At 63.7% G+C, this 15,004-nt stretch overlaps 6 protein-coding genes across 6 annotated transcripts; 4 read left to right on the top strand and 2 right to left on the bottom strand.

The window, feature by feature from the left end:
- Positions 1 to 1,472: 1,472 nt before the first annotated feature.
- On the bottom strand, positions 1,473 to 2,369 carry MICPUN_57219 (predicted protein; the record flags this gene model as incomplete). The annotated part of the gene is made up of 1 exon (XM_002500603.1): positions 1,473 to 2,369. One exon carries the CDS (start codon positions 2,367 to 2,369, stop codon positions 1,473 to 1,475), a length of 897 nt encoding a protein of 298 aa, XP_002500649.1.
- Positions 2,370 to 2,500: 131 nt separating this feature from the next.
- IFT172 (intraflagellar transport protein 172) lies at positions 2,501 to 7,930 on the top strand (the record flags this gene model as incomplete). Its single annotated transcript, XM_002501028.1, has 2 exons — positions 2,501 to 2,571; positions 2,697 to 7,930. 2 exons carry the CDS (start codon positions 2,501 to 2,503, stop codon positions 7,891 to 7,893), a joined length of 5,268 nt encoding a protein of 1,755 aa, XP_002501074.1. The 3' UTR covers positions 7,894 to 7,930.
- A 266-nt stretch (positions 7,931 to 8,196) lies between these two features.
- On the top strand, positions 8,197 to 8,475 carry MICPUN_57217 (predicted protein; the record flags this gene model as incomplete). The annotated part of the gene is made up of 1 exon (XM_002501027.1): positions 8,197 to 8,475. One exon carries the CDS (start codon positions 8,197 to 8,199, stop codon positions 8,473 to 8,475), a length of 279 nt encoding a protein of 92 aa, XP_002501073.1.
- Positions 8,476 to 8,739: 264 nt separating this feature from the next.
- Positions 8,740 to 10,197, top strand: MICPUN_99631 (predicted protein; the record flags this gene model as incomplete). Its single annotated transcript, XM_002501026.1, has 1 exon — positions 8,740 to 10,197. One exon carries the CDS (start codon positions 8,740 to 8,742, stop codon positions 10,195 to 10,197), a length of 1,458 nt encoding a protein of 485 aa, XP_002501072.1.
- Positions 10,198 to 10,271: 74 nt separating this feature from the next.
- Positions 10,272 to 13,930, bottom strand: MICPUN_57215 (predicted protein; the record flags this gene model as incomplete). Its single annotated transcript, XM_002500602.1, has 2 exons — positions 10,272 to 13,730; positions 13,826 to 13,930. The coding sequence occupies 2 exons, from the start codon at positions 13,928 to 13,930 to the stop codon at positions 10,272 to 10,274; spliced, it is 3,564 nt and encodes a 1,187-aa protein (XP_002500648.1).
- Positions 13,931 to 14,195: 265 nt separating this feature from the next.
- On the top strand, positions 14,196 to 14,993 carry MICPUN_57214 (predicted protein; the record flags this gene model as incomplete). The annotated part of the gene is made up of 1 exon (XM_002501025.1): positions 14,196 to 14,993. One exon carries the CDS (start codon positions 14,196 to 14,198, stop codon positions 14,991 to 14,993), a length of 798 nt encoding a protein of 265 aa, XP_002501071.1.
- Between the last annotated feature and the right edge of the window lie 11 nt (positions 14,994 to 15,004).

Here is a 15,004-nt window from a genome sequence, read left to right as displayed (position 1 = left end):
GGAAGGCTTGGAAGTTTTTAGCGTTTGGCAGGCCGGTGGCGAGGGACCCGGAGGTTGTCGTCGCATGGAAACACTGGAAACACTGGGCGCTGGCCGAGGTGGCGACGCGTAACGCGCGCGCGGACGCGCTGGCGAGGAGGCTCGCAGCCGCGAGGCAAGCCGAGCTCAGACGCATCGACGACAAGAAGGTTCGGGAGGTGCGGCGAGCCAACGCGGCGGCGGATCGGCGACGCCGCGTCGACGAGGACTGGGGTTTCACCGATGCCGACGAGTACGCGGTCCGCAGGAGGGAGCGAGCGCGACGGGAGGCGCGGCGACAGAAGGAGGCGCAGCTGAGGAGGCGGGACCTGTTCGGACCCGATGGCGACCAGATCGAGGATGGGGATGGGGAGATGGAGGAGAAGGCGGACGAGGACACGAAGCCGATGGACTTTGCCACGTTCTCCCACACGGTGGTTTGCTGGCGCAGGTGGCGTCGGTTCGTCAAGGGCGTGCGCAGCGGGGAGTTCACCAACGACGACGCCGCGGACCAGGCCCGGGCGGAGGCTGAGGCCCAGGCCAGGATGGAGGAGGTGAGGCTGGCGGCCATGCGCCGCGTGGGGGTGGACGCTCCAGAGATTAGGAACTTGGCGGATCTCGCCATGCGACGCCAGCCCGGCGATTCCGACGACGATTCCCAACGGGCAGATTCCGAAGACGAAGATGAGAACGAATCCGAGAAGGGCCCGACGGAGGAGGAAGAACGCGCCGCTTTGGAGGCCATACGCTCAGCCAAGCGCGAAGCCGCCGCATTGAAAATTCAGAAAATCGCAAAGGGTTTCATCCAGCGCCGGCGGTACCAGAGGATGAAGAAGGACCCGTTCTACCGCGTCCGGGGTCTGAAGGCACTCATTGCCAGGGGCGAAAAAATATTCGAGCGCGACGCAGAGCGCGTGGCGAGGGCCAAGGAGCAGTGGTTCAAGTCCGAACGAAGACTTGCGGGTATGCGCATGGCCAACGAGGATGCCATGTCGGGCTTGAAGGTTGCAAAAGACAGGCTGAGTGTCCTGAACGAGGCGAGGGGTCGAATCGGCGTCGCCGAGCGCGCTAAGGAGATTGAGCGGAAACGCGACAACTGGATGAAGATATGGGACGACTCACAGCCTGGTTTCTCCTCGGCTGGATTCAATCCCTTCCCTTCGTTCCCGAGGATATCCGACATGAGCGAGTCGGCGAGGAAGGCTCGAAGGAGCGGCGCGTCTGCGGCATTTGCCTCGCTCCCGTCCACGAAGGACGAGGACCTCGCCGATGCGTGGGAGAACGTGGACCCGGGTAAAGTCCTCGACGCGCTGCTCGAGGAGTCCGACGAAGAATTCGAACGGAGGATGATGCAGGTGATGCCGAGGTGGACCCCTTCGCACCAGTCGCCAATCGGACTTCCCCTCGCGAGGCGAACACCAAACTATAAGTAGCGCTATCAGACTATTAACTAGCTACGGACTACCGACGTACCGGTAGCAAAAGTTGCGAATCTCGCTGCCCAGCGCGCGCCCCCTCTCCTCGTACTTGGTGGATCCCGACCGACCCAGCAGCGCCTCATCGACCTTCTCCCATTTGCCGCTTGACTCAGCCTCGGACATAACCCGAAACATGTGCTCAGCGTAAGAGTCATCGTCCGTGCTGAGATGCAGCCGACCCCCGGTTTTGGCCATGCACGGTTCGATGAGCGCGAGGAGAAACGGGTTGACTATGCGCCTGTGCGCCTGAGCGTCCGACCACGGATCCGGGAAATACACGCACACATCCGAGAGGGACTCGCGGGGGATGAAATCCCGAACGAGCCAGAGCGCATCCATCCTCACGACCCTGACGTTGTCGACCCAACCATCTCCTAACTCGTCTCGTCGCGCCTGGATCTTCTGGAGCGCGGCGCCGATGCCAGGCTTGTGAACCTCAACGCCCACGAAGTTCTTGTCGGGGTGGGCGGCGGCCATCTCCATCAGCGAGTGCCCGAGACCGAACCCGACCTCCAGAGCCAGCGGCGCTTCTGGCCTGTCCGCGAAGACCTCTCGGAAGTCGAGCCTCGGAGGTGGCCCACCGCCGCCGGCGTGGGTCTGAACATCGATGCCGTACTGAGGCCACAGGGTCCTCCACGCCTCTTTTTGGGCCCTGGTCACCTTACCACGGTTCCTGAGGTAGGTAAGGCTCCACGGTCTATCGAGATGCGCGCCCTTCTCCCGTACTCTGAGGAGAAGGTCTTCCGGCACCGCTGGATCCTCCGTCGTCTGCGCATGCGCCGCGGCGACCCATCTGATCGATCCCGGAGTACGACATCTCCGCGCATGGCTCGCGATACCGGGCGCGGCCCCGAGCAAGGCGGCGACGCGCATCGCGGCTGTGTTAACGCGTCTCGTCGACACAGGGTTTATCTCGGAAACTGCCAGCCGACCGTTGTCTCCTCAAGATCTCGTGCGGGCCCAGCAGAGCGAGCTGCGGCCTCCGGCGAGGGTGTCCTGGGAAGATGCAGCTCAAGTACCTGAAAACCATCCTTCAGGCGGATGATGGGATCAAGAAAGTGACGGCGATAACATGGTGATCCCCCGGACCCCCCCGGCCTCCCCTCGGCGCGGATGAAAGGAATCTTTTGGGCACCCGATGCCAACGTTTGGATGTAAAAGGTTGACCGCCCCCGCCCTCACCCGTCCCCACTCCCGCAGGTCACCGAACTCGAGGCGCATGGCGGCAGTGACCACCGACAGGGTGGTCCAGCTCTTTGACGAGAACGGCGAGCGCAAGGACAAGTTCTCCACCAAGCCCGCGCAGCCCGACGGTGTTAAAAACTTCGTGGTGCGGGGGATGGCGTTCTCGCCCGACTCCGCCAAGCTTGCCATCGCGCAGAGCGACAACATAGTGTTCGTGTACAAGCTCGGTTTGGAGTGGGGGGACAAGAAGTCCATCTGCAACAAGTTTTTGCAGTCCAAGCCCGTCACCGCGCTCACCTGGCCGCAGCGAAGGCACAACGAGGTGGTCTTCGCCACGACCGAGGGCAAGGTGAAGGTCGGGCAGCTCAAGACCAACAAGGCGGCGACGCTCTACGCGCATCCGGACGGCGCCTACTGCGTCGCGCTCGCGTCCAGCCCGTGCGGCGAGAAGATATGCAGCGGGCACATCGACGGCACGGTGTGGACCTTCGACTTTGCCGACGGCGTAAACCGCAAGCTCTTTGCTCACTCGTGCGCGCCGTACGCGTTGTCATGGGGCGCCAGAAACGCGGTCGTGGCGGCGGGCGCGGACCGCAGGGTGTGCTTCTACGACGCACTGGGGGACGAGTACGCCGCCGGCCGGCCGCAAACCTTCGATTACTCCGACGACGAGAACGCCCGGGAATTTGCATCCGCCTGCTTCTCTCCCGCCGGTGAGTCGGTGGCTGTGGGCTCGTTTGACAGGTTCCAACTGTTCGCGTACTCGCAACAGAGGGGCGGGTGGGTCGAGGCCGGCACCAAGCACGTCGCCAACCTCTACACAGTCTCTGCGCTGGGCTGGAAGCCCGACGGCAGCAGGCTGGCCACCGGCGCGCTGTGCGGCACCGTGGACATCTACGACGCGTGCGTGAAACGGCAGATGTACGCGGATAAGTTTGAGTTTACGTACGTCAGCGGGTCCGCCGTCGTGGTCAAGCGGCTGGTGGACGGAAGTAAGGTGAGCGTGAGCGCCGGGAACGGGCAGGATCTGCAGGGGCTCAACGTGTACAAGGAGCGCTTCCTCGTGGCGCACACCACCGATTCACTCATCGTCGGGGACCTCGAGGCTGAGAAGATTGCCGAGGTTCCCTGGGGCTGGACCGGGTCCGAGAAGTTTGACTTTGACACCGAGCGCGTGTGCGTCGTGCACTCGAGAGGGGAGGTGAGCGTGGTTGAGTACGGCGTGAACAGGGTGCTTGGCACGTGCAGGACCACCCACACCAAGCAGCACCTGCTCTCAGTCAGGGTGCAGGAAAGTCGCAGGGGTCGCACCCGCGTGGGCAAGAAAATTGCCTACCTGATTGACGCGCAGACGGTGCGAGTCACCGACCTCAGCGCCGAAAACGAGCTCACCGGCGCCAGGGACGTCGCCACAGTGTCGCACGAGTCCAAAATCGACTGGCTCGAGCTCAACGCTAGGGGCACGCACGTGCTGTTCCGAGACAAGAAGCGGCAGCTCCACCTCTACGACATCAAGAACCAGGCTCGGTACACCCTTCTCAACTACTGCTCGTACGTGCAGTGGGTTCCGGGCAGCGACGTGGTGGTGGCCCAGAACATGGGTAACCTATGCGTGTGGTACAGCGTCGACTCACCCGACCGCGTCACCACCGTACCCATCAAGGGTGAGGTTGAGGATATTGAGCGGGGCAAAGGCAAGACCGAGGTCATTGTCGAAGAGGGCGGTGTGCAAAAGGCGTATCCACTAGACGAACACCTCATCGAGTTCAATTCGCTCGTCGAGGAGGGTGACTACGACGCCGCGGTGGAGGTGCTCGAGGCGCTCCCCGGCGGTACACCAGAGACGGAGGCCATGTGGCTCGAGCTGAGAAACGCAGCAATCACCGACAGGAGATTGCTCGTCGCACAGCGGTGCAGCGCCGCGCTGGGTGACGTCGCCAAGGCTCAGTATCTCGGCGCTATTATCGCCGACGCTAAGCGCGCGAGCGCCATGGAGGGCGGCGGCGACGGCCTGAATAACTACGCAGTCAAGGCGAGGCTCGCGATGCTCGACAAGCAGTGGAAGGTTGCTGAAGGTTTGCTGCTGGAGAACGGCCAGACTGACGCCGCCATTCAGATGTACCGCGACATGCACCGCCTGGACAGGGCGGTGGAAGTGGCAACGAGCAAGTCGCACCCCAACGCAGAGAACTTACGTCGCGAACACCTCGATTGGCTCAAGCAGACGGGTCAGGAAGAGGCGGCGGGCGCCGTGAAGGAACGCGAGGGTGACCACCTCGGGGCCATTCGCTTCTACCTCCGCGGCGGTCTGCCCGGCCGGGCCGCCGCGGTCGTCATCGCCAACCACGCGCGATCCACCGACTTTGACCGATCCCTCGTCGAAGAAATCGCCGCGGCGCTCAAGCGCGGGGACATGTACGAGCGCGCGGGAGAGCTATACGATGCCTTTGACCGACCAGAGGAGGCCAAGGAGGCTTTCATCCGCGGTCACTCGTACCGAAGGGCGCTGGAGCTCTGCCGCCGCGGTGGGTCATCGGCCGAGGAGGTCCGATCGCTGGAGGAAAAGTGGGGCGATCACCTGGTTGACATGAAGCAGCAGGATGCCGCCATCAACCACTTCATCGAGGCTGGTTGCGGGATCAAAGCTATCGAGGCTGCTGTTGAGTGTAAAAACTGGAAAAAGGCGCTGGAGATTATTGAGCGCGAGCCCAAGCGGGGCCGCGACGACGACAAGTTCAAGGGCTTTTACAAGCGAATCGGGCGGCACTACGAGCAAGCGAGGGACTACGAGCAGGCCGAGCGCTGCTTCCTCCGCGCGGGTGAGCCCGGCGAGGCTGTGGAGATGTACTGCCGAGCTGACAAGTGGGAAAACGCACACAAAATCGCGGTGGGCTACATGACTGACTCGGACGCCAACGAGCTGTACGTGAAGCGCGGCAAGGAGCTCGAGGCCTCCGCTCGGTACAAGGAAGCTGAGAAGATGTACCTGACGGTGAAGGAGCACGACCTCGCGATCGAGATGTATAAGCGCAACAGGCAGTTTGACCAGATGATCCGGTTGGTGGGTCTCTACCGAAAAGATCTCCTGGGCGAGACCCACATCCACCTCGCTCGGCAGCTCGAGGCCGACGGCAACTACCGCGAGGCCGAGCGCAGGTACCTCGAAGGTAAGGATTGGAAGGGTGCGGTGCAAATGTACAAGCAGGCGGAGATGTGGGAGGATGCGGTGAGGGTCGCCAAGCAGAACGGGGGTGCCAACGCGTCCAAGCGCGTCGCGTACGAGTGGGGCTTGCACCTCGGCGGCGACGCCGGAGCGAGTTTACTTCGCAAGTTTAACCTGCTCGAGGAGGCGATCGACTACGCGTGCGAGTCCGGGGAGTTTGACAATGCCTTTGAGCTGGCGCGGGCCGGGGCTGGCAACAAGGTGCGGGACGTTCACCTCAAGCACGCGATGTACCTCGAGGATGAGGGAAGGTTCGACGAAGCCGAGGCGGAGTTTATCAAAGCCGACGCCCCCAAGGAGGCCATCGAGATGCACGTCCACAACAAGGACTGGGATGCCGCCACCCGGGTCGCGGAGCAACACGCCCCGGAACAGGTCACCGACGTGCTCGTCTCCCGCGCCACCTCGTTGAAAGAGGAGAAGGAATACTCCAAAGCGGAGGCCACCTTCGTCAAGGCTAAGAAACCAGAGGCGGCGATTAAGATGTACTCTGACGAGGGGCTCTGGGACGACGCCCTACGCGTCGCGGCCGACTATCTTCCCGGCAAGGTTCGCGAGATTCACCTCGAGATGCAGTCGCGCGCGGGCGAACCGTCCAAGACGTCGGCGAGAGACCTCGGCGAGGCGCAGCACGAGTGCGTGACTCGCGCGAGGCGCCTGGAGCGCGAGGGGAACTACTCCGGCGCCGTGGACGCCTACCTGGAACTCACGTCCAGGGTCACCAAGGACCAGCGCGCGCTGGAAAACGCGTGGGACGCGGCGGTCCGCGTCGCCGTTGGGAACGTCCCCGGCAAGGCGAGGACCGTGGTGCAGGAGGTGGCGGCCAGGCTCCGGGGAATCGGTCGAGACGACCGAGCCGAGGAGCTCCTCGGTAGCGCCGGCGTCGACGCCCGGTCGGGGGGCGCGCCGGCTTACCAGGCGGGGGCGCGTAAACCCGCGAGGCCCGGGTCCGCCCAGCCCAAGCGCGACATCGTCGGGTTCAACGACGCCGCCAAGGAAAGCCGCGACGCCAAGGAAAACGGCGACGCGTCACCGGCGGCGGCGGAGGAGGCTGCGAGGCGAGGCGACTGGGACGTCGCGCACGAGCTGGCGCGGGCTCTGGGACCCGACGTCGCCGCGTCGTATTCCATCAAGCACGCCACCATGGAGCTGAGGGGCGGTAACCCCGAGGCGGCCGCGGACATACTGGCGGAGAGGGGCGCGCCGGCGGATCCGAGGTATTTCGCGCTGTACAAGGAAATCGCCGGCGAGGTGCTGGGCGGGGCGCAGGATGGCGTCGGTGAGGAGGGCCTCAAGAAGTTTTTGACGTCGCTCGTGGATACCATGTCCGCGACGCCGGAGATCAACGCCGAGCACCTCGCGGACCTGAGGCGATGCCTGGAGGCGACCAACTTGGCGGTGGTCCGAGCCAAATGCAAGGATGCCGACATGCCGGTGCTGAGCGCCAAGGCTGCGACGTCGCTGCTCAGGTTTTGCGGCCTCGTCCCCGCGGACAGGGCTTTCTTCGAGGCTGGCATGGCGTGCCGGGAGGCGAAAGAGCTGTCGCTCGCGTTCGTCTTCCTCAACCGGTATCTGGACATCACCGAGCTTATGGACGAGGGCGGTGACGCGTCGGAGCTGGACAACGTGGACTTTGAGGACACCGACATCCCCAACAACTTCCCGCTCCCGACGCAGCACTTCGTCGAGGAGGCCACGAGGGAGGAGGTCCGCGACTGGGTGCTGGCGCTGTCAATGGACCAGCAGGTGGAGCAGACGCTCCCCACGCGCACCTGCGGAAAGTGTAACGGGCAGACGTACGTCGCGGGCCTCACGTGCTGCCGGTGCAAGGCCAAGAGCGAGGCGTGTGTCGTGAGCGGGTACCCGGTGCCAACCGGGCAGCGAGTGCTGCACGAGGGTCGGAGCGCTAGCCGGGGCGACTGGAACGAGTGGACCATGAAGTTCGGGACCGATCCGTGGAGCGGGAAGAGCGCGCAGCCCAAGTACTGAGGGGTTAGTGTTTTTGTACACGCGAGAGATGACACAATTTCAACGCGGGGGCCTCGGCGGCCACGGAGGCTCCTTTGCCAGCTTCGCGGGCTTCAATTTTTTGGTTTTCTTCTTCGGGCGGGTGACCTCCCTGGGTTCCGGTGTTGGTGCGGCGCCCTCCTTCACCTTCTTCTTTTTCTTCTTCTTAACACCACCCTCACTGACCGACAGAGACTCCTCGGGCTTGCCCGCCGCACCCGCACCCGCACCCGCACCTCCGCCGCTCTTCTTCTGTTGTTGTTTCTTCATTCTCTTTCGTTCAGCATGGCTCATGTACTTCTTCTCGTGCGGCGCAGTGACCTTAGCCTTCTGATCCTCCTCGTGTCGAACTTCCTCGTCTTCATCATCAGCCTCGATATCCTCGATGTCGTCGTATCGCCTGACGTCTTCCCTGGGTGCCGCGGGTGCGGGCGCCTTCGCGGGCTTCTTCGTGGATTTTTTCTCGCCTTCGCCGCCGCCGCCCCTTCCGAGCAGTTGCGCCCTCAGCTGCGCCAGGAGGGCCTCCTCCTTGTGGCTGAGCTGCTTGGGTGCGGTGATCGATGATCGCAGGGCATCCTCGCGCTCCTGACGCTCTAGAGCCTTACGGTTCGCGGCGGCCACCGCGATGCCGCTGAAGCGGGACCCGCTCATCGCGCACTCCGAGACTGACTCGCGGGGCGCGAGCCAACGAAACAAAGGGGAAACAAAATCAGTCCCGACAGCTGCGCGAGATCCTCGGAAGGTTCGACGCTCGGCTGACCCATATCGTGGGGACGCGGAGAGACCCATCGAGCGCGAGGTGCGTTCGAGGGCTTTGATCGGGTTGGGATGGGTGCGTCGCGCGCGGTGCTGATCCCGCGGATCAAGCCGCGGCGGTGCACGGGCGGGACGGACGTGCCGACGTCCTCGCGGGAAAATGACGATCCCGTGACTCCCGCTTCGAGCGGCAGGCGGGCGTCCAAGGTGCATCACGCGACACCGGCGCTGGAACCCAGACGAAAACCCCCGAGACAACCGCTGGCGAATTGCAACGTCGACTCGACGCCGAAAACCCGAACGAAACCGGCAGCGAAGAGCGAGGGCGGGGCGCAGAAGGCTGCGGATGCGCTGCGACGACACGCGGATGAGGCGCGGACCGAAGGGACGAAGGCTGTGCGTCAGGCGGTGGAGGACGACCACGCGGGGAAGTTAGAGAGCGCGGTGGCGCTCTACGCCAAGGCATTGCGCTACTTCGAGGTGTACCTGCGGCTGGAGCGCAACAAGCAGCAGACGGACGCGGTGCGGCCCAAGGTTGAGCAGTACCGAGCCAGGCTCGCGAAGCTGAGGGAGGTGGTCACGTCGCGTCACGCCGCGCAGGCTGGATCTGGCGCGACTGATGAATCGACGAACGAAGCCGCCGAGGAAACCCGGTCGAACGACCAGCCGTCGGACAAGCGTCATCACCGAGCGGCGCGGAATGAGGCTCCCCCGAGGACCGAGCTCAAGGTGGTGCTCCCGCGGGGGGACTCCACGTTTGTCCTGGCGCCGCTCAGATCCGTCGTGGATGTGACAAAGGCGGGCGCGACAAAGGAGGACGGTCCGGACGAGTGGAGCCTGGAGGACGGGAACGGGGAGACGGAGGCGACCGACGCGACCGACGAGATGGTCGCGCAAGTGGACGTGGAGAGGGAATGGGAGGAGTTCGAGCGGAAGGTGCGGGACAGCCCGGAGGTTGAACTCGAGGCTGCGGTGTTGGAGGAGAGGAAAAAATCACCCGCCAAAGAGGCTGCCGGCGAGCCCGCGCCCGCGCCCGAGCCGGAGCCGGAGCCCGAACCGGAGCCCGCACTCGCCAAAACCACCGAAGACGCCGACTCTCTCGCCGCGGAATCCGACTCTGACGTCTCCTACGTGTGGGACGGACTGTCCGGGGGCGAGTACGGGATGTGGAGCGACAACGACGGAGACGACGAGGGTTCCGACGAGGGTTCCGACGCGGGTTCCGACTCGTTCGATATCGACGGGGCGGTCAACGCGTGGACCTCGTGGGCAACCTCCAAGCTGGACACCCACCTGAAGAACCTGAATACAAAGTACCAGTCGTCCTGGGCGCCCGCGGTGGATAGGCTAAGGGAGCAGGCCAAGAAAAAGTTTGAGCAGGAGTGGGCAGCGCAGTTCCCAAGCGACGAGGAGTACAGAAAGGAGCTGGGCTCGAAGGAATACCCTTCGGAGCTGAACTATGCCCTTCCGGAGGTTCCCCTGGCGGAGAGGATGGATGAGGACCCAGCCGTGGCAAAGAAGGTGTCGTGAGTGGCAACACACACAACGCGCGGTGAACGGTCGTAACGAAATGAATTACACGAAATGGGCCTTCGTCCCACATCTCATTTTTTTCTAGTCGCCTGCAGCTTCTTGAGGTGCTCACGGTTTCTCCTGTCAAACGCCGCAGCCTTCTTCCTCAGCGCGGCAGCCTCTTTGCGCTTCTTCGCCCTCTCCTCAGCCAATGCAGCTTCATCCTCGGGGCTCATCGGCTCGAGCGCCGCAGCCTTGGCCTGCTCCTTCGCCGCCAGCCTCTCCACCCTCGCCTTGAACGCGGGCGCGGCGGGCGGTTTCCCCTTCTTCGACGCCGGCTTGTTAAACCTCGCCGGGTTTGTTTTCGCGGCGGTTCGAGGCTCCGGGTTCGTCTTCGCGCGGGTGGGCGTGAACACCGTCGTCTTGAAGTCCTCCCACGCGTTGCTCCCCTCCACGTCCGAGTCGGAGATGAACATGTCGTTCTCCTCGTCGGTGGGTACGTCGAAAGAGGCGTTGGCGAGCGCGGCGAGTGACCTGCCATCCAGAGATAGGGACATCTCGGTGTCGGCGGATCGGTCCAGCTTGCCCCATCCGCCACCGCCCACCCTCGCACCCTCCGGTCGTTTCGACGCGGGCTCAGGGTCCAGGGGCACGCGCAGGGGCGGCGCGAGCGTGGACACGGACTGCGCTTCCTCTTCGTCGTCGTCGTCGTCGTCGCAGCCCGCGGCGTACCTCGGCGGCGACGTCGCCTTGGGTACCGGCGCAATGTCAACCACGCTCCTCGCCCATTCGTTGTCGAGCGCGCCCAGCGCCTGCGCCCAGGACGAGTCAACGTTACCGTCGCTCTCGTCCCACAGCGCGGGAGACCCGTGCTGCTTCGGAGCCCGAGGAGCCTTCTGCGCCTCCAAAGCCTCTGACATCGCCGCGGCCACGCGCTTGGCGACAGTCTCGGGAGCCTCGCCCGGGTTTTGCGCATACGCGGCGGCGGCGATTTTAGCGGCGATGGACGCAATCTCGGGCTCCGTGCCGAGGAAGTTCCTTCGCGCCTGTCCCTGTCCGACGCTCGGCGTCGCGGAGTGAGGGATGGCGTACGTCGCGTCCCTCTGCGGCTCGAGCTTGTAGTCCGAACCTCCCGCGCTCTGCGGGGTGGTCGCGGTGGCCGCGCCCCCCGGAGTTCCGTCGTCGGCGTCGCCCCTCCCGCCCTCGGGTGTCTGTGCGCTGCCAGCCTCTGTGGGTGGAGCGCTGTTGAGCGCGGCTGCCGAGGCGGCGGCGTACATCGCGCTCGTATCGCCCATCTCCGTCGACACCGTCTCATCGTAAGCGAACCCTAAACCCGGGGTCCGTCCCTCCAACGACGCCTCCGCCTGCGAGATTATATCGGAGGATGTAAACGAGCCGGCGTAGGGCTCCGCAGCCGCCCTCGCCGCCGCCGCCGCCGCCGCGTCCAGCGCCTCCACCTGCTTCCCGAGCGCGCCGAGGATGGCATCCAGCGGTTTGAGCTCGGGCAGCTCCACGCGACCGGGCATGCCGGTGTCTCTCGACGCGAGAAGCGAAGTCGCCTGAAGGTTGTACTCGGCGGCGGCGGCTGCGGCGGTGACCCGGTCCATCGCGCGAGTCGTCGCCGCGAGCGACGCCCTCATCTCCTCCTCCGCGGTGCCCGACGACGAGCTCGCGCCCGGCACGGTCGATACCACGGCGGTAGACTCTGACACCGGGCCGGCGGGACCCGGCGCGCGGGGCGAGCGTTCCTCGGGTGAACCGAACCCGCCCTGGTCGTGCAGGTCGGAGAACTCGTCGACGTCATCCGCGGATCGACTGAACATCCCGGTGGTGTTCATGGTGTCGTCCTGGAGCGCGCTGGAGACAAATTCCAGCTCCTCCGCGGACCGGCGCGCGACAAACTCCTCGTCCTCCTCCTCGGTGATCCCGAACCTCGATGGGGTGTTGTTTTGCGCGGACACGGCGGCGAGCGCCGCGTCGAGCTGGGCGTCTGAGTAAAAGTTGCTCTCGCCGGGGGGAAGGCCCGCGCCTCCGGAGGGGGTGTAACCGTCCTCGTCCTCTGAGTCGGAATCCTCCGAGAGCGCCGTTACCCTCGGAGACGGCGGGGGCGGTCCCTGGAAAGGAACGGGCTGGCAGACGGCGTCATCCTGGTCGTACTCGTCCTCCTGGTCGCCACCGGCTGCGACGGCCGCAATTTCCTCCATTGTGGCGCCGACCACGCCGTGACGCGCGAGCCTTTCCGCGGCGGCGCCCCTGGGCACAGCGTCTTTCGCCATCCTGAGGATTTTGAGCAGAGGATCGTCCGGGTCGAGGCCCTGCTCCAGCACTTGGCCCAGTCTCGCCTCCTCCACCTTCTCGTCGAACATCCCCTCGAAGGGCTTAGCGTCGTCAAACTTCTTGGCATCAGACTCAACCTGCGACGCAAGGCCCGCTGGCTCATTGATGTCCTTAAACTGGAAGTCCCTCTCCATCGCTAGCCTCTCCTCTTCCTGAGCCTTCACGTCGATGTTGGTAACGTCCGTCTTCCCGATGTTCTTGATCTTCTCCTTGCGCTCTTCACGAAACTCGGCGTCAAGCGCGGCCTTATCTTTATCTTTATGGCGCTCCTCCCGCTCGTACCTGATAGCAATGGCGGACCTCCTGAGCTCCTTGGCGCGGTCCCGTTTGGCCTGCTCGGCTAAATCTTCGCGCTCCTCCTCTAGGCGCTTCTGCTCCCTCTCAGCCTTGAGCTTGGCGCTGAATACCTGCTCGCGTTTGACAACGTAAGCGCCGGCCGCGTCCCTGGGGAACCAGTCACCCGCATAGGCGGTTGGCGCACCAGGTCCGTCGTCCTTCTTCTCCTTGAACTTCTGCTTGGCCTTGGGCCTCGCGGCGCCGTCGGCGTTGGCGATGATGTCGTTGAAGTGGGTCATCTTGAAGGCGTCCGGGCGATACAGCCGCCTGGCGCTGAAGTTGTTGGTGCTGAAGTTGTTGGTTCCCTCGGTGAGGGTCTTGGTTGCGCACCGCCTCGAGTGGGTGCCCTTCAGTTCCTCCTTCTCCCACTTCTCCTTCATCGCGAGTCTCACGTTCTTGGCGAGCTGCTCGGCCTTGTTCCTGCGGTCCCTCGCCTTGAAATGCACCGACTCCAGCTCGTCCAGTCGCTCGTACTCCTTCTTGAGTGCCGTCTCGAATCGCTCCAACGCGACGAGCTTGTCGTCGAACTTTTGCGCCTCCTTGTGCGCCTTCGTCGCGCGCATCCTCTTGTCCTCCACGGCCTGTCTGTGTGCGGCTCGATGGGAGAGCCCGATCCCCGCGGCGGCGTTGCTGTAGTCGCGTTCGAGCTGTATCTGCTTCTCATCTCTGGCCTTGACCCAGCCGTCGTGGAGCTGCGCGTTGAGCTCGGCGTGATGATCCTTCACGCTCGCGCGATACTCGCGAGCCCTGTGGCGCGCCCACAGCCTCTCTTGCTCGCGTACCTGCTTGATCCTCTCGGCGCGGGCCTTTGCCATGGTACGAGCCGAGATGATATCGCGCTCCGCCTTGGTGAGCATGTACGTATCGCCCTCGTAAACCTGCGGGGGAGGCGCATCGGTCAGGCGCCGTCGGGACAACGGGAAAAATTCTCGGGGAGAAATCTCGGCGGTGGCGCAAGGGTGGGGGCGCGCACCACTCGTCGCATTGGATGGTGGATGCCATCGCCGCGGGGCTCATAATCGTCGATGTCGGGGACGATTTGATCGCCGCCCCACGCAGACGGCGCGCCGGTGCGCATCATGCCCCCTGACGCCGCGCTGGTCTGTGTCGTTGCCCAGCCCCGGGCCCCGTAAATATTTCCTCGGTGCGGGAGAGTTCGAAAACGGCACGGACAAACGGTTACCTTCGTACTTTTGTGCCGTATCGCCTGTCAAAAGCGTGCCGACAAAATTCCTCCGCCCCGCCCGGCACACGAGGCCGGCGCTCACGGCGTGTCCATAAGGCCCCTGTAACCTCCGGGTCTACTTACGCCCACCTTCGCTCGAATGTTCGCCTCGAAGATGATGATGGACAATAAGGTTCACATCTCTGATGGAACGACTGGGGGCATGCCCTCGGCTAAATCTAACAACAACCACCTGTTCGGTCACGCGATTGCGGAAGACCTCGTGCGCCGGTACTTCTCTCGGTCGCTCGACAAGAAGGACAAGGTTGGTCTCCCCGCCTTTGGGATGCAAGCACTGTGCCTCCCACCCGAGAGGCGCATGTTCAAGCTTTGCTATTTTTGCGAACTCATGTCCGTGATTGCGGGTTTGGTGATGTTCTTCAGTGCTTACTTGCTTCGATTCGATGCTACCTCAACCTTTGGCATCATGGGCGCATTCTTCGCCAACGTTTCGCTGATGTGTAACCTGACGGGGATCCTAAACTGCTTGTTTATGGGCTTCAAGCTCAGCGCCGGCAAGGGGTCGGTATATGAGGCCGTGGATGTGCTGCAAGGGGTTGGGCAGACATTTATGCTGGTCATATTCGGTGCCAATGGTGCAGGGATGGCTTACATGTTCTACTCCCTCGACCTCACGGCCGATGACTACCTGCGTTGGGCCAGCCTTGGGTTCTTCATCACGATTTTCTGTTACTCGTATGGTTTTGTTATATGGTACTTCAATTCTTACGAGCCGTTGTTGTGCTGGCACTCGTGGTCGTGGACCTACGAATTGTTCAAACCCATGTTCATCATCGCCTGGCTTCGGATGGGGAGGGTGCCCACGCGAGAGAGAGCCGCGGCGCAACTCGAGTACTTCCTAGCGGATCTGCCCGACGACGTGATGGCGATCCTCAAAGCCGACGGGAACGTGTAGTATAGTCTGTA

This window comes from Micromonas commoda, chromosome 3, assembly GCF_000090985.2.
Source record: "Micromonas commoda chromosome 3, complete sequence".
In the NCBI taxonomy this organism is placed as follows: domain Eukaryota; kingdom Viridiplantae; phylum Chlorophyta; class Mamiellophyceae; order Mamiellales; family Mamiellaceae; genus Micromonas; species Micromonas commoda.
This window is presented reverse-complemented; position numbering and strand designations above follow the sequence as displayed.